Source organism: Anser anser (genome assembly GCF_964211835.1).
Source record: "Anser anser genome assembly, contig: HAP1_SCAFFOLD_630, whole genome shotgun sequence".
NCBI lineage: Eukaryota > Metazoa > Chordata > Aves > Anseriformes > Anatidae > Anser > Anser anser.
This window is the reverse complement of record NW_028154216.1, coordinates 1-17,293: the sequence shown is the minus strand read 5'-3', so window position 1 is coordinate 17,293 and position 17,293 is coordinate 1. Positions and strand designations below refer to the sequence as shown.

At 57.3% G+C, this 17,293-nt stretch overlaps 1 protein-coding gene and 1 pseudogene across 2 annotated transcripts; both read left to right on the top strand.

Moving 5' to 3' along the window:
- Positions 1-1,085: 1,085 nt before the first annotated feature.
- LOC310890354 (PHD finger protein 7-like) lies at positions 1,086-3,572 on the top strand (the record flags this gene model as incomplete). The annotated part of the gene is made up of 9 exons (XM_083852688.1): positions 1,086-1,128; positions 1,456-1,547; positions 1,636-1,737; positions 2,000-2,124; positions 2,316-2,478; positions 2,569-2,684; positions 2,776-2,889; positions 3,039-3,137; positions 3,371-3,572. The coding sequence occupies 9 exons, from the start codon at positions 1,086-1,088 to the stop codon at positions 3,570-3,572; spliced, it is 1,056 nt and encodes a 351-aa protein (XP_083708814.1).
- On the top strand, positions 2,176-17,289 carry LOC310890355 (annotated as a pseudogene). Its single transcript has 2 exons — positions 2,176-15,729; positions 15,921-17,289. The product of its transcript is annotated as an uncharacterized misc_RNA (transcript).
- Positions 17,290-17,293: the final 4 nt, after the last annotated feature.

The following is a 17,293-nucleotide window of genomic DNA, read 5'->3' as shown; positions in this document are numbered from 1 at the left end:
GGAGCAGGGGAATGGGGGAATGGCGGTTGTGGTCAGTCTGTAGCACTTTGTCCCTGCCGTTCCTTCTCGGTCACTCTCTTCCCCTGCTCCAACGTGGGATGCAGTCGTTCCCAAAGTGATCCTGCGTGGGCTTCCCACAGGCAGCAGCTCTTCAAGAACTGCTCCAGATACAGGTCCGTACCACGGGGTCCATCCATCAGGAGCACACTGCTCCAACCTGGGTCCCCCACGGGCGGCAGCTCCTGCCAGGTCACCTGCTCCTGCGTGGGCTCCTCTCCACGGGCTGCGGCTCCAGCCCGCAATCTGCTCTGGCGGGGGTCCTCCACAGGCTGCAGCCTGCTTCAGTGCAGGTCCACCTGCTCCACCGTGGCCTCTTCCACGGGCTGCAGCGTGGAACCCTGCTCCACCGTGGTACTCCGTGGGCTGCAGGGGGACAACCTGCTTCACCATGGTCCTCACCACAGGCCGCAGGGGAACTTCTGCTGTGGTGCCTGGAGCACCTCCTCCCACTCCTTCACTGACCTTGGGGTCTGCAAGGCTGTTTCTCACTCCTCTCTCTCTCCCAGCTGCTGTTCGGCAGCAGTTTTTTCCCTTTCTTAAATATGCTCTCACAGAGACGCAAACTCGCGGGACCCGGCATTTGAGCCTGTGCCGGCTGCAAGAGCGGCCACCCTCTTGCTTGGGTGCCGAGGGCCCAGGCCCCAGCGTGGCACCTCCAGCCACCCCTGTGAGGCGGGGGCTCTGTCACAGCGGGTGCCAGGTAGCTTTGGGCGTCCCTGCCCAAACGGGGGGCGTGCGGTGGTGATGTCACAATGGCTGGCCATGGTGACCCGCGGGGGCGAGGAGCATATAAAAGGCTGCTGGGCTCGGGCCGTGCCTCGGTGCGATTTGGTGAGTTGGGGAGAGGGCAGGGAGGAGGGGGCTGCCCGGGGCTGCCGAGGGAGGAGGGGTTGCACACCTCGGGCCGTGCTGCAGACTCACCCTCATCCTGCTTCTCCCTCAGGGTCGGCAGAGGAGCGTGTGGAGGAGAAACCCCAGCACCGCTGGGGCAGTGACTCTCCAAGTGCTCGCTGTCCAAGTGCACCATGTCTGAAATGAAGCGGAAGGCTCCCGACTCGAGGGAGAAAGGTGAGAGAAAAGTATCCCGTCCCACAGGAGGGCGGGGAGGGGCTGGGGGGGCTGCCTGTGGCCGAGAGGGGAGGCAGGGGCAGGCAGGGGCTCCCCAACCACCCCGGGGCAGGGCCCCTCTGCTCCTTGGCAGGGGGGGCCCAGGTCAGGCTCTGGGTGCCTGCTGGGACCCTTGTGCCTGCTGTGCCTCCTTCCCCTCCACAGCCTCTGGCCCTGCCCATCAGCCAGCATGGCAGGGACAGAACAGGCCCTTGGGGACAGTCCCTCAGGGACACCTGGCCCCGCAAAGGTGCTCAATGGCTGTGCCATTTACTCTCTCCCCTCTAGCATGCATGCTGTGTGGCCGGGCAGATGCTGACCCGAACATCTGCGGCCCCAGACGCGAAAGGAATGGACTCTGTGCCCACGTGTTTTGCCTGGTGAGTTCCCCCAGGGTTCCCGTCAGCATCCCACCAGGGACGGTCCCTTCAACTATGACCCCTAACGAGATCCTGCTCTTTTCTACAGTATTTTGTGGATAGCCTTTCACGGCGTGGAAGCATGCTCGAAGACATAGAGGGGTACCGTCCTGACGACATCCGATGCGCAATCAAGCGGGCATCCCAGAAGGTGAGGACCTGATGGGAACAGGGAGGTTTGGGCCAGGAGATGCTCCCGCGAGCTTAGCCTGGACCCCAAGGAAGCAATCCCAGCCTTTCCAACCTGCTCCGGGACAAACTGCTGCTCTGGCAGACGAGCCTTGTCCGCCAGGGGGGTCTGCAGAGCGTGACCCAGCAGCGCCCGCACCCTGTGCCCTGCCCTGCCCAGGGGTGTGGGGCCAGCGGTGGCGGCATCGAGCCTGGTGCTAATGGGGCTGCTGTGTTCTTTTCAGCAATGCTTCGTTTGTGGCGAGCGAGGGGCCACCATCACCTGCACGGAGACAGGCTGTGAACGCAGCTTCCATCTCCCCTGCGCCTCGGAGGGAGAATGCGTCACCCAGTTCTTTGGGCAGTACAGGTAAGGGCTGCCAGCAGCAGCCAAGCAAGAGAGGACCCCACGCTGGTGCTTCCCAGCAGCCTGGCAGAGCCAGAGGCAGCGCCAGAGCCTGGATGGGCCTGGGGCTCCTTCACGTTCCTCTGCCCTCCTCGCCACAACCGCGGCAGGCCCAGCACTTCTCACCTTGCCCTTCCCTTCCCTCTCCCCGCCAGGTCCTTCTGCTGGGAGCACCGCCCTCAGCAGGCAGTGCAGGCAGCTCCGGAGCAGGACACCATCTGCATCATCTGCATGGACCCTGTGGGGGACAGCAAGTCCTACCACACCATGGTGTGCCCAGCCTGCAGTCACGCCTGGTTCCACCGGGGCTGCATCCAGGTAGGAGCCCTCCCCTCACCCTGCGCGCACGGCAGGTGCTCAGCAGCACCAGGGCCCGCTCACCTCTCACCGCATGTGTTTCTGCTGCAGGAAATGGCCATACACACAGACAATGTCCACATCAAGTGCCCCATCTGCAGAAACAGGGTGAAGTTTCGTTCAGAACTGTCCATCATGGGGATCCGAGGGATCCGAATCCCAGTCAGGTTGGTGTCCCTCTGCCCTGCTCTCTGGACACGAGGGCACAAGCGCTGCGCATGGCCAGGGACTGGACAATTTCCCTCCCTTCTCTTGCAGAGGACCAACCTGTGAGAACAACAACGCCTCTGCATCGCTGCAAGAGAGGCGCCGGCGCTGTACAGTCGGAGAATGCCTTTACCCACAAGGCAGGGAGCAGGCGGAGGGACAGGGGTGAGTTGCCTCAGCAGCCATCTGGGGCTCTGCCCACGTCCTCAGCCTCAGCACATGCTGGGGGAGCCAGGACAGAGCACAAGGGATGTGCCAGCCACTCCCTGGCTCAGACACTTTGTCCTCACACCCACAACTCTTTGCTTCCCCAGGCCCTGGCAGCTGCTCCTGTGCCGCTCCTGTGCTGCCGAAGGCACCCACCGGCGCTGCTCCAACTTGACCAACAGCACAGGCACCTGGGAGTGCGACAGGTGCGCTGGCCTGGGCACCAGCAGCCAGGCAGCACCGGGGCCATTACAAGGTATCCCGGTGACTGACAGTACAAGGCGGGAGAGAGACCAGGCGACGATCCGCCATGTACTTTGGGCACCAGACACCTTTAACCAGCCCCAAAGACGCCATGAGACCAGTGCTGAGAGCAGCACTCACAGCCCTAACGCTGAAACAGCACCAGGAACCTCCAATCGCCCCACGGTGCCCGAAGGCAGACTCCCCGCCGGCCAGCGGGGGCGACCCCAGACAAGAAGCTGCTCACCGCTGGAACGTCCAGCCCCAGATCCCCAGAGCCGGCCCCGAAGACGACGCAGGAGCAGCCACGCACCAGAAAACGGTGCTGGGAGCAGCAGCAGTACCAGATCTGCCAGGGGGGCGGCATCGGGGTCCCCCAGTGGATCCCCAGGGCCTAGGCGGAGACGACGCTCCAGCCAGCAGGGGACGGCCCGGACAAGAAGCCGCTCCCTGTTACAACATCAGACCCCAAATACCCAGAGGCAGACCCAAAGACGGCGTGGGAGCAGACGTGCTACAACCCCCAGTGCTCAGGACAGCAGCAGCAGCAGCTTTGAAAGCGAAACGGCACCGGGGTCCTCCAGCGATTCCCCGGTGCCTGAACGCAGCAGCCGCTCCAGCCACGCCGGGCCAGTCCGGATGCGAAGCCGCTCCCGGTTACAACATCGGGCCCCAAATCCCTACGGCCGGCCTGAACAACGCCACGGGAGCAGCCGTGCTCCAGCCCCACGTCCTGGCTCCAGTCCCCAGCCGCCATCACAATAAAGCTTGCTGCCAATCCCATCTGTGCTGAGAGACCACACGCGCGTTGGCTTCAGCCTCACTCGCACGACTAAGCCGTGTCTCCCTGCTTCCTTCCCTCCCCCCCATTAGATTGATTAGGAAAGCAACGCAATTCCAGTAAGCACGTTTGGCTTAATCACATTGTCCAAAAGGGGTTACGATCTACACAGCCAGACGTGTCGTTTGGGCTGCACATGTCCCAGTTATTAGCCAACCGTCACCCTCTAGACTATGGCACGTAGAGTTAGGAGCCGCGAAATTAAAGTGTCTTTGACGAATTGTAGTATGAACTTTCCCTGTGAGATTCCAAAGTTGCACTCCTTTAAAACACCCCTCTGTTTCTAACTGCGCATTCATTAGCGCAGGCCCATGAGTTTTCAGGTCAGAATCAGTACGATACAAGCTTGCATCTCCCACATCCAAGTGAAAACCATGCTTAGGTGTGATTGTTGCACAACCACAATTGCACGCAGTTACAATTCCTTGCCGTCCCCACCCACGTTGAACTTGGGCATCATAACGCACCACGGGGCCTTATCACATGCATGGGCTTCGCAAGGCTGCTGTTGACAATTTGGAATAATGGGGAGTGGTACGACAAAATAAGGTAGATACCAAGATGTTTCAAGCACAGGTTCTGCTCGCCACCGATGTGGGCATCTAATCCCCGAGGGTGATGTAAGCAATAGCAACAAGACGATTTGTTACCTAGCTGCCGAATGCAGCACCAACAGCGCAAGCAGCCAGGCGGCACCGGGGTCCTCCTGAGGCTCCCCACCGTCGGGCAGCACCAGCCCCAGCACCGCCAGCCAGGCAGGACTGGGGCCCTCCTTGGCTCCCTGGTACCCGAGAGCAGCAGCTCCAGCACCCTCAGACTGACAGGAGTGGGGATGCCCCACAGCTCCATAGTGCCCAAGAGCAGCAGCGGCTCCAGCCACCCTGGACCAGAGCAGAGGACAACCCGATCATGATTACAACGTCCAGCCCCAAATCCCTACAGCCAGCCCAGAACACGCTGCAGAACCAGGCATGCGCTAGCCCCAAGTGCTGGCCCTAATCCCCAGCCCCCAAGCCCAATACAGTTCTGAGCCAGCCTCTCCCCGCTCCCCTCGCCCATCTTCCCCCAGGCTGCTTGCTTTGCAGGGGAGCCCATGGCAGCGGGGACGAGCACTCTGGACACGCTCTTTCCCACTGGCACACGTGGGTGATCACAGCACTGCAGCGCTGGAGAGGAGGTCGGGGCTGGCAAGAGGTGGGACAGGTGAGAGCAGGGCTGGCAGCCGGCTTTGGGCTCTTGTATGGCCTTGCCGTTAGCGCAAGGACTCGGCTTCGGCTTATCCGGGTTGCTCAGGCCACGCTCGTGAGCCTGCAAGAAAGGGACAAGTTTAACGGCAGCATCCTCCCCAGCAGGTTTGGGTCGAGGCGTCTGCCTGTCTTATGCCCGCTCTGGCACCGGTGCCTGTGAAGAATGACGTCGCGAGGTGCTGGGCCTGCTCTCTCAAGGAAGAACTACAGGCTGAGCACTGAGCCGGAGAAGTCCAAGGTCGCAGGTACGGGCTGTACACGCCTCGCACAAGCAGGACCGCTGTGGAGCGGGGTGAGCGCCCCTCGCCTCGCTTGAGATCGACTGCCTCCAGTGGCAGTGGCCGTGCTGAGAGAGGCGTGGTGGGGCAGAAAGCGAGTGAATCCCTGAGCCGAGGCGAGATTTTGGGAGGGCCTTTCCTGCAGAACGAAGGACTCCGCCAGAAACTCATGTCGCGGTGCCCTTTCTCCAGCCGTCTGGTGCTGGAGGACGTGGTGTTGCCTGTCTTTGTCCCATCGGACTCTGGGAGTTCCTCTTCCAGGGCAGACGGCCTCTCGGGTTCTCGGATTAATGCTTTCCTCGGAAATGATGATACTGCTGGGCAGTCCGTTTGCTCTTGCACCGGCCAACCCGGCACAATCCTGCTTGTGAGACCGCAAGGCTGGTATTTGAGGGCTCCGTGGCACCCACAAGTAAGGCAAGCTGCTTTGTGGGGCACCAGGGATTGTTTTGCACAAGGAAAGCTACTGCGAGGCATACAGCCTTAAGGAGGCTGTGAGTTAGCCTAGATGAGCTGTGTCTGTGAGCCTCTCTGTCCCCGCATCTTCTCCAGCACAGTGAAGAGATGTAGTAGCTACAGAGAACGTTCCAGGTACAAGCAGGACATCAGGAAGTGCAGTGGTGGTATTATTATTTTTATTTTTATTTCCCTTGGAAATGAAATTGGGTCCTCACATCCAGCTTTTCAAGTAACTTTATCTGGAAGTAGCAGAGCAGCGTTCCTGAGTACGTAGTTTCACGCGAGGGGACGACTGTACAGCCTCCCACTTGCATTGGAGAGCAGCTCAAACTGGAAGGAGCCCCCTGTTGCGGAGATGCGCTCCACAATGCTGGTGTCTAGGGCCGTCAGTGAAGACAGTGAGAAGGTAAATGGCTTCCTGAAGCTGTCTTCCCCCGTGCTGATCTGCAACCTGGAAGGTTGTTTTCCTGTAGTTATCAATTTTTTGCTTGTACTTGAAATGAATGGTGTGAGTTTACCTCCTGACTCCTGAAGCTTACTTTTCTCTCCTTTTTCACAAGGGATAGTGAACAGCAGGCTGCTGAATGCACTCTGGACATGCTCCGTCCCAGTGGCACACGTGGGTGATCACAGCGCTGCAACGCTACTCTGTGTTGGTGCGGCCTCCCCTCGAGTACTGTGTACGGTTCTGGGCACCACAGTACAAAAAGGATGTGAAACTGTTGGAGAGTGGCCAGAGAAGGACAATGAAGATGGTGAAGGGCCTAGAGGGGAAGACGTACGAGGAGCGGCTGAGGTCACTTGACCTGTTCAGCCTGGAAAAGAAAAGGCTGAGGGGAGACCTCATCGCGGCCTACAGCTTCCTCACGAGGGGGAGTGGAGGGGCAGGCGCCGATCTCTTCCCTTTAGCGACCAGCGACAGGACCCGAGGGAGCGGTGTCAAGCTGTGGCAGGGGAGGTTTATGCTGGATATCAGGAAGAGGTTCTTCACCGAGAGGGTTGTCGCGCACTGGAACAGGCTCCCCAAGGACGTAGTCGTGACACAAAGCCTGTCAGAGTTTAAGAAGCGTTTGGACTGTGCTCTTAGTAACAGTAACAGGTAGTAGTCAGAGTAGCTTGGGTGCAGGAGACGCAAAAGGGGCCTTTCCAAAAGGCCAATTATTTTTCCAATTTCTTATCATTCTTCCGGAAGGACTGTCGGTATGTACTCCCCTGGGCTACTTCAATTTTCGAAGCTCGATCCACTTCTTCGTTGTTCTGATGTTCTTCGGTGGCACGATTCTTAGGCATGTGAGCATCTACATGACGTACCTTTACAGCCAGGTTTTCTACCCGGGCAGCACTATCTTGCCACAGGGTAGCAGCCCAGATAGGTTTACCTCTGCGCTGCCAGTTGTTCTGTTTCCATTGCCGCAGCCACCCCCACAGAGCATTTGCCACCATCCATGGGTCAGTGTAGAGATACAGTACTGGCCATTTTCCTCTTTCAGCAATCTCTAGGGCCAGTTGTATAGCTTTCATTTCTGCATACTGACTCGACTCACCTTCCCCTTCCATGGCCTCCACAACTTGTCGTGTGGGACTCCACACAGCAGCTTTCCACTTCCGATGGCCCCCTACCACACGGCAGGATCCGTCCGTGAACAACACATACTGCTTTCTGTCTTCTGGCAACTCATTGTACGGTGGTGCTTCTTCAGCGTGGGTTACCTCTTCTGTCAGCACTGCGAAATCCCTGCCCTCCGGCCAGTCCATGATCTCTTCCAGGATTCCTGGGCGGTTGGGTTTCCCCATTCGAGCCCGCCGTGTAATTAACGCTACCCACTTACTCCACGTAGCGTCGGTTGCATGACGTGTAGTGGGGATATTCCCTTTAAACATCCAATGTAGCACAGGTAGCCGTGGGGCCAAGAGGAGTTGTGCTTCTGTACCAACAACTTCTGAAGCGGCTCGAATCCCCTCGTATGCTGTTAATATTTCCTTTTCAGTTGGGGTGTAATTGGCTTCTGATCCTCGATAGCCCCGGCTCCAGAAACCCACAGGTCAACCTCGAGTTTCTCCTGGGGTCTTCTGCCAGAGGCTCCAGGTGAGCCCATGCTCCCCAGCTGCAGTGTGAAGTATGTTTTGCACAGCTGGTCCGGTATGGAACCGGCCCAAGGGCTACTGCACGAGCTATTTCTTGTGTGAGTTGTTCAAAGGCCTGTTGTTGCTCGGGGCCCCACTTTCGAGTCACTCGATATAGATCCTCTTCCGAGTCACTCGATATAGAGGACTCACAAGCTGACTATAGCCTGGCACATGAATTCTCCAAAATCCCACAAGGCCTAGGAAAGCTTGTGTTTCTTTTTTGCTACTTGGCAGAGACATAACCGTTATGTTGTTGATCACATCCGTCGGAATGTGGCGACGTCCATCCTGCCATTTTACCCCCAAGAACTGGATTTCCTGTGCGGGTCCCTTGACCTTATTCTGTTTAACAGCAAAGCCAGCTTTCAGGAGAATTTGAATTATTTTCTTCCCTTTCTCAAAAACTTCTTCTGCTGTGTTACCCCACACGATGATACCATCGATGTACTGCAGGTGTTCAGGAGCGTCCCCCAGTTCCAGTGTCGTCTGGATCAGTCCATGGCAAATGGCAGGGCTGTGTTTCCACCCCGGGGCAGTCGATTCCAAGTGTACTCAATGCCCCTCCAAGCGAAAGCAAACTGTGGTCTGCATGCTGCTGCCAGAGGGGTGGAGAAAAATGCATTAGCGATATCGATTGTAGCATACCACTTTTGTAGCATACCACTTAGCTGCCTTTGACTCTAGTTCATACTGGAGTTCTAGCATGTCTGGCACTGCAGCACTCAGTGGTGGCGTGACTTCATTCAGGCCCCGATAGTCCACTGTTAGCCTCCACTCGCCATTAGACTTTTGCACTGGCCGTATAGGACTATTAAAAGGCGAGTGAGTCTTGCTGATCACTCCTTGGCTCTCCAGATGATGAACTAACTCATGGATAGGGATCAGGGAGTCTCGGTTGGTGCGATATTGCCGCCGGTGCACAGTTGTAGTCGCAATTGGCACCTGCTGTTCTTCAATCCTCAGCAATCCTACAGCAGAAGGGTCTTCTGAGAGACCAGGCAGGGTAGGCAGCTGCTTAATCTTCTCTGTACTCAAGCCAGCTATGCCAAAAGCCCACTGGTACCCTTTTGAATCCTTGAAGTACCCTCTCTTGAGGTAGTCTCTGCCGAGGATGCACGGAGCCTCTGGGCCAGTCACAATACGGTGCTTTTGCCACTCATTCCCAGTTAGACTCACTTCAGCTTCCAACACAGTTAGCTCTTGGGATCCCCCTGTCACACCAGAGGTAGAGATGAGTTCTGCCCCTTGGTGGCCTGACAGCATTAGGGTACGCTGTGCGCCTGTGTCCACTAAAGCTTTATATTTCTGCGGTTCTGGTGTGCCAGGCCATCGAATCCACACAGTCCAGTAAATCCGGTTGTCCCTCTCCTCTACCTGGCCAGAGGCAGGGCCCCACTAGCCCTGGTTGGAGCATCTGTCAATTAATTCTTCCAAATGTGAAGCAGAGGTCTCTTCGTCAGGGTCAGGAGTAATACTAGCCCTTCTACTGCCTCTGGGGGACTGCCCAACAGAAACTGGGGCAGCGATCCTCCTAGGGGCCTCTTTTCTTGCTGCTGTATCTTTCCGCAGTTCATGTACCCGAACAGCTAGGGCCGATGTCGGTTCACCATCCCGCTTCCTCATATCTTCCCCATAGTCACGTAAATAAAACCACAAGGTGACCCCGTGGTGTGCGTCCTGGATTCTCCCTTGCTTGAGCCGGAGAATGCTGGCACTTAATGGCTGAAAGATTCTTCCATCTAGGTGAGGAGGAACTTATGTGTTCTTCTAACCATTGGGACAGTCTCTCCACGGCTGAAATACAGGCCCGTACTGGGGCAGAGAGATTTTCTTCATATTTATGAAGCTGGTTGGACATAGTATCCACTGTTGGCCCCATCCCCTCCTCCCAATCCGTTGCTGCCAGTGTGCTGGCATGTGATGAGGGTGCAGCCCGTACCAACTTCTGCCACACGGATGCTGTGCACTGGACTTCATCAGGCTCTTTAGGTGTCTGGGCATTGTCCAAATCACTATAAATCATCTCCAGCACAGCTGATTCCCACAGGTGCTGGATACCTTTATCCATAGTGGTCCACTTGCCTACTTGATATACAATATCTTCCTTGTGGGGATACCTTTCTTTCACAGCTGCCAGGAGTCGCCTCCAGAGGCTGAGAACCTGTGCCCCTCTCCCAATTACTCTATCAATGAGCCTTTCTCTAGAGAGGGATCCCAGCTGCTTGGCTTCACTGCCTTCTAGTTGTTGGCTACTGGCCCCAGTGTCCCAGCATCGAAGCAGCCAGGTGAGGATGTGCTCACCTGGATGACCACTGAAATCCTTTCGTATTTCTCGCAACTCGCTTAAGGATAGAGATCAAGTGGCTTCTGATTCATTTATGGTTTCGGTCTCTTCTCCCTGATGTTGTTGTGATGACGCTGCTTTAGAGCTGCCTGCCTTTTTCTCTTCTCCCTCCTCCTTAGGAGGAGCTTCTTCCCTTACTAAACGAGCTGACTTCCGTTTCCATTGTTTTGTCTTGCCTATAGGGGCGACTGATACCATAGATGGTTGGTCCTCTGGGGTGGTCACAGTCTGTGTTATCTCGTCGTCAAATTCAGAAACCTCCCTATCCCCTTGAGGGTGCTGGGCAGTGACAATTGACATTTGATAGGCGTAAGCCAGACCCCAGCAGAGTGCAGCAAGCTGATGGAGTTCTCTGGTATTGCCAGGGTCAGGGCGTACGTCTTTCAAACATTCTACCAGTTTTCTTGGATTTTGCACTTGTTCAGGGGTGAAGTTAAGAACCATCGGAGGAGAAAACCGTGACACGTACCTGCCCATATCCCCCCACACACCTTGCCACCCACAACTACTTTGTCTCGGGGCAGGTCCTTGGATGATATTCTTAATAAATTGTTTGACCTTAGGGAGGAAGAAAAACACTAGAACTAGTAACAGGAGGATAACATCCGACCAAGGGTATCCAAAATACTCAAAGGCTGCTGCAATTAGCCCACAGGGAGAGAAGAAGAAGGCACCACCCCCGATATTATTCACAAATTGACTACTAGGGGAGAAAAAGAAGGCGGTGTAATTCTTAATATATCCAAAAAGATAATCTCCAGGAGACCAGAATGATAACAATACAGGGCCTGAGTACCAGACGAAACTGAAGGCCAGCATGTTACAGCACAGCATGATAAAGAAACCAAACACAGATTTCAACACGTTCTCCGATCGGATATAGAGGAAAAACAAAGAGAACAGAGAACGGACTACATACAACATAGTCACACTAGTGTCTCGTGTCATAGTCACTAGTGTGACTATGTTGTATGTAATAATACAATAAAAATATTAACAATACAATACAATAACAATACAATACAATAAAAATATTAACAGCAAACCGAACATTGTGACTAGCAAGTATGTTAGTTATAAATACTTTAATCAATTCTGCTGTTATCTCAACCCTCGAGCCCCACGTTGGGTGCCAAAAAGGACTGTGGTGGTTTTACTCGGGTGGGCAGCCGAGCTCCACCACAACCGCTCTCTCACTCCACCCGCCCCTCCCCCAAAGAGGAAGGGGGAGAAAATACGACACAAAGAGCTCGAGGTTTGAGATGAGAACGATTTAATTAAAGGGAAAGGGAATGGGGAGAAAAAAGAAACAAAAGAAGCAATAAGGCCGCGCGGAAGCACAGAGAGAAAGAAAAAAAAGTTATTCTCTACTTCCCATCAACGAGCGATGTTCGGCCACGTCCTGGGAAGCAGGGCCTCAAAACGCGTAGCGGTTGTTCAGGAGGACAGCCCCCTCCCCCACGAGAGCCCCCCTTTTATTGCTGAGTGTGACATCAGGTGTTATGGAATATCCCTTTGGTTGGTTTAGGTCAGCTGCCCTGGCGATGTCCCCTCCCCATCACTTGCCCACCCCCAGCCTGCTGGCTCTTGGGGGCTTGGAGGGAGTCCTGATGCTGTGCCAGCACTATGCAGCAATAGACACAATGCTGGAGTGATATCAGTGCTGCTCCAGCTACGACCGCAGAGCACAGCACTGTGTGGGCTGCTGCAGGGAAAGGTGACTCCGTCCTAGACAGACCCAACACAGTCACCGAAACCCGCAGTTTGCAGGCCCAGGGGCTCCTTTGTAGGGACCAAGCCCGTTTGTTCAGGGCCCTGAGACTGCTCTCTGGAGACAAAGCTGGCTTCTCATTACTTACACCCTCGCTTTTATGGCCCAGGCTGTCATATTCAGGGCGCAATGCCTTATCTTTAGGGCCCCTTAGTTGCACTGTGAGGTGCAGAGCTGCCTTTTAGGGTACAAAGCCTTATTTGTGAGGAAATACCCCGCTTCTTCAGGTCCCAAATCCTCACGCTCGGAGACAAGGCCTCAATTTGAGGGCCCAAAGCCTCCTTTAAGGGTCCAAACACCCATCTGGAGGGACCGAAGCATCACTGTAGGGTCCAGTCCGTGAGCCAGAGACTCCAAAGGCCCAGGGTCCAGGTCTAAAGCCTCACCTTGACGACCAGGCCTCCCCACGCTCCCCCTCCCTCCCCATTTTAAGTCTTCAAAGCCGCATTAGTAAGCCCCCGTGTTTCCTCTCTAGGCTCCAAAGCCTTCTTTTCAGGCTCCAGAACATCCGCTTGGCATCCCAAGTCGTCTTCTGATCGCCTAAACCCTCAGTTTGCAGGCCCAGGGGCTCCTTTGTAGGGACCAAGCCCGTTTGTTCAGGGCCCTGAGACTGCTCTCTGGAGACAAAGCTGGCTTCTTATTGCTTACACCCTCACTTTTACGGCCCAGGCTGTCATTTTCAGGGCGCAATGCCTTATTTTTAGGGCCCCCAGGTGCACTGTAAGGTGCAGAGCTGCATTTTTAAGGTGCAAAGCCTTATTTGTGAGGAAAGCCCCCTCCCTCCCCATTTTAAGTACTATAAATATGAGGGGTTAGAGGGGGGTTGGGTGACGGGAAGGGTTGTGTTGTCGTGGTGGCTTGGGGGCTTACCGTACCCACCCCCGCTAACGTTTGCTCTTTTGTCAGCTTTGGATCCGAAAGTGGGATCTTAACACGGAAAACACAGGGGAGACTTTACTGCTCTCCACATCTACCTTAAAGGAAGTCGTGGGGAGCTAGGGGTCGGCCTCTTCTCACAGACAGCTAGTGATAGGACTAGAAAGTATGGCCTCAAGTTGCGCCAGAGGTTTACTTTGGAAATTAGCGGTGGTTTTCTCGGGTGGGCAGCCAAGTTCCACCGCAGCCTCTCTCTCACTCCCCCTCCTGAATAGGAAAGGGGGAGAAAAAACGATACAAAGGGCTCAAGGGTTGAGATAAGAATGGGGACATCGCTCAACAATTATTGTGACAGGCTAAACAGACTCAGAGAAGGGAGACATTAAGAATTATTGCCTATTACTAACAAGCTAGAGAAGTGAGGAACAAAAGAAAGAAACCCAAAACACCTTCCCCCCATCCACCCTCCTCTACCTCTTTAACCAAGCGGAGCAGGGGAATGGGGGAATGGCGGTTGTGGTCAGTCTGTAGCACTTTGTCCCTGCCGTTCCTTCTCGGTCACTCTCTTCCCCTGCTCCAACGTGGGATGCAGTCGTTCCCAAAGTGATCCTGCGTGGGCTTCCCACAGGCAGCAGCTCTTCAAGAACTGCTCCAGATACGGGTCCGTACCACGGGGTCCATCCATCAGGAGCACACTGCTCCAACCTGGGTCCCCCACGGGCGGCAGCTCCTGCCAGGTCACCTGCTCCTGCGTGGGCTCCTCTCCATGGGCTGCGGCTCCAGCCCGCAATCTGCTCTGGCGGGGGTCCTCCACAGGCTGCAGCCTGCTTCAGTGCAGGTCCACCTGCTCCACCGTGGCCTCTTCCACGGGCTGCAGCGTGGAACCCTGCTCCACCGTGGTACTCCGTGGGCTGCAGGGGGACAACCTGCTTCACCATGGTCCTCACCACAGGCCGCAGGGGAACTTCTGCTGTGGTGCCTGGAGCACCTCCTCCCACTCCTTCACTGACCTTGGGGTCTGCAAGGCTGTTTCTCACTCCTCTCTCTCTCCCAGCTGCTGTTCGGCAGCAGTTTTTTCCCTTTCTTAAATATGCTCTCACAGAGACGCAAACTCGCGGGACCCGGCATTTGAGCCTGTGCCGGCTGCAAGAGCGGCCACCCTCTTGCTTGGGTGCCGAGGGCCCAGGCCCCAGCGTGGCACCTCCAGCCACCCCTGTGAGGCGGGGGCTCTGTCACAGCGGGTGCCAGGTAGCTTTGGGCGTCCCTGCCCAAACGGGGGGCGTGCGGTGGTGATGTCACAATGGCTGGCCATGGTGACCCGCGGGGGCGAGGAGCATATAAAAGGCTGCTGGGCTCGGGCCGTGCCTCGGTGCGATTTGGTGAGTTGGGGAGAGGGCAGGGAGGAGGGGGCTGCCCGGGGCTGCCGAGGGAGGAGGGGTTGCACACCTCGGGCCGTGCTGCAGACTCACCCTCATCCTGCTTCTCCCTCAGGGTCGGCAGAGGAGCGTGTGGAGGAGAAACCCCAGCACCGCTGGGGCAGTGACTCTCCAAGTGCTCGCTGTCCAAGTGCACCATGTCTGAAATGAAGCGGAAGGCTCCCGACTCGAGGGAGAAAGGTGAGAGAAAAGTATCCCGTCCCACAGGAGGGCGGGGAGGGGCTGGGGGGGCTGCCTGTGGCCGAGAGGGGAGGCAGGGGCAGGCAGGGGCTCCCCAACCACCCCGGGGCAGGGCCCCTCTGCTCCTTGGCAGGGGGGGCCCAGGTCAGGCTCTGGGTGCCTGCTGGGACCCTTGTGCCTGCTGTGCCTCCTTCCCCTCCACAGCCTCTGGCCCTGCCCATCAGCCAGCATGGCAGGGACAGAACAGGCCCTTGGGGACAGTCCCTCAGGGACACCTGGCCCCGCAAAGGTGCTCAATGGCTGTGCCATTTACTCTCTCCCCTCTAGCATGCATGCTGTGTGGCCGGGCAGATGCTGACCCGAACATCTGCGGCCCCAGACGCGAAAGGAATGGACTCTGTGCCCACGTGTTTTGCCTGGTGAGTTCCCCCAGGGTTCCCGTCAGCATCCCACCAGGGACGGTCCCTTCAACTATGACCCCTAACGAGATCCTGCTCTTTTCTACAGTATTTTGTGGATAGCCTTTCACGGCGTGGAAGCATGCTCGAAGACATAGAGGGGTACCGTCCTGACGACATCCGATGCGCAATCAAGCGGGCATCCCAGAAGGTGAGGACCTGATGGGAACAGGGAGGTTTGGGCCAGGAGATGCTCCCGCGAGCTTAGCCTGGACCCCAAGGAAGCAATCCCAGCCTTTCCAACCTGCTCCGGGACAAACTGCTGCTCTGGCAGACGAGCCTTGTCCGCCAGGGGGGTCTGCAGAGCGTGACCCAGCAGCGCCCGCACCCTGTGCCCTGCCCTGCCCAGGGGTGTGGGGCCAGCGGTGGCGGCATCGAGCCTGGTGCTAATGGGGCTGCTGTGTTCTTTTCAGCAATGCTTCGTTTGTGGCGAGCGAGGGGCCACCATCACCTGCACGGAGACAGGCTGTGAACGCAGCTTCCATCTCCCCTGCGCCTCGGAGGGACAATGCGTCACCCAGTTCTTTGGGCAGTACAGGTAAGGGCTGCCAGCAGCAGCCAAGCAAGAGAGGACCCCACGCTGGTGCTTCCCAGCAGCCTGGCAGAGCCGGAGGCAGCGCCAGAGCCTGGATGGGCCTGGGGCTCCTTCACGTTCCTCTGCCCTCCTCGCCACAACCGCGGCAGGCCCAGCACTTCTCACCTTGCCCTTCCCTTCCCTCTCCCCGCCAGGTCCTTCTGCTGGGAGCACCGCCCTCAGCAGGCAGTGCAGGCAGCTCCGGAGCAGGACACCATCTGCATCATCTGCATGGACCCTGTGGGGGACAGCAAGTCCTACCACACCATGGTGTGCCCAGCCTGCAGTCACGCCTGGTTCCACCGGGGCTGCATCCAGGTAGGAGCCCTCCCCTCACCCTGCGCGCACGGCAGGTGCTCAGCAGCACCAGGGCCCGCTCACCTCTCACCGCATGTGTTTCTGCTGCAGGAAATGGCCATACACACAGACAATGTCCACATCAAGTGCCCCATCTGCAGAAACAGGGTGAAGTTTCGTTCAGAACTGTCCATCATGGGGATCCGAGGGATCCGAATCCCAGTCAGGTTGGTGTCCCTCTGCCCTGCTCTCTGGACACGAGGGCACAAGCGCTGCGCATGGCCAGGGACTGGACAATTTCCCTCCCTTCTCTTGCAGAGGACCAACCTGTGAGAACAACAACGCCTCTGCATCGCTGCAAGAGAGGCGCCGGCGCTGTACAGTCGGAGAATGCCTTTACCCACAAGGCAGGGAGCAGGCGGAGGGACAGGGGTGAGTTGCCTCAGCAGCCATCTGGGGCTCTGCCCACGTCCTCAGCCTCAGCACATGCTGGGGGAGCCAGGACAGAGCACAAGGGATGTGCCAGCCACTCCCTGGCTCAGACACTTTGTCCTCACACCCACAACTCTTTGCTTCCCCAGGCCCTGGCAGCTGCTCCTGTGCCGCTCCTGTGCTGCCGAAGGCACCCACCGGCGCTGCTCCAACTTGACCAACAGCACAGGCACCTGGGAGTGCGACAGGTGCGCTGGCCTGGGCACCAGCAGCCAGGCAGCACCGGGGCCATTACAAGGTATCCCGGTGACTGACAGTACAAGGCGGGAGAGAGACCAGGCGACGATCCGCCATGTACTTTGGGCACCAGACACCTTTAACCAGCCCCAAAGACGCCATGAGACCAGTGCTGAGAGCAGCACTCACAGCCCTAACGCTGAAACAGCACCAGGAACCTCCAATCGCCCCACGGTGCCCGAAGGCAGACTCCCCGCCGGCCAGCGGGGGCGACCCCAGACAAGAAGCTGCTCACCGCTGGAACGTCCAGCCCCAGATCCCCAGAGCCGGCCCCGAAGACGACGCAGGAGCAGCCACGCACCACAAAACGGTGCTGGGAGCAGCAGCAGCACCAGATCTGCCAGGGGGCGGCATCGGGGTCCCCCAGTGGATCCCCAGGGCCTAGGCGGAGACGACGCTCCAGCCAGCAGGGGACGGCCCGGACAAGAAGCCGCTCCCCGTTACAACATCAGGCCCCAAATACCCAGAGGCAGACCCAAAGACGGCGTGGGAGCAGACGTGC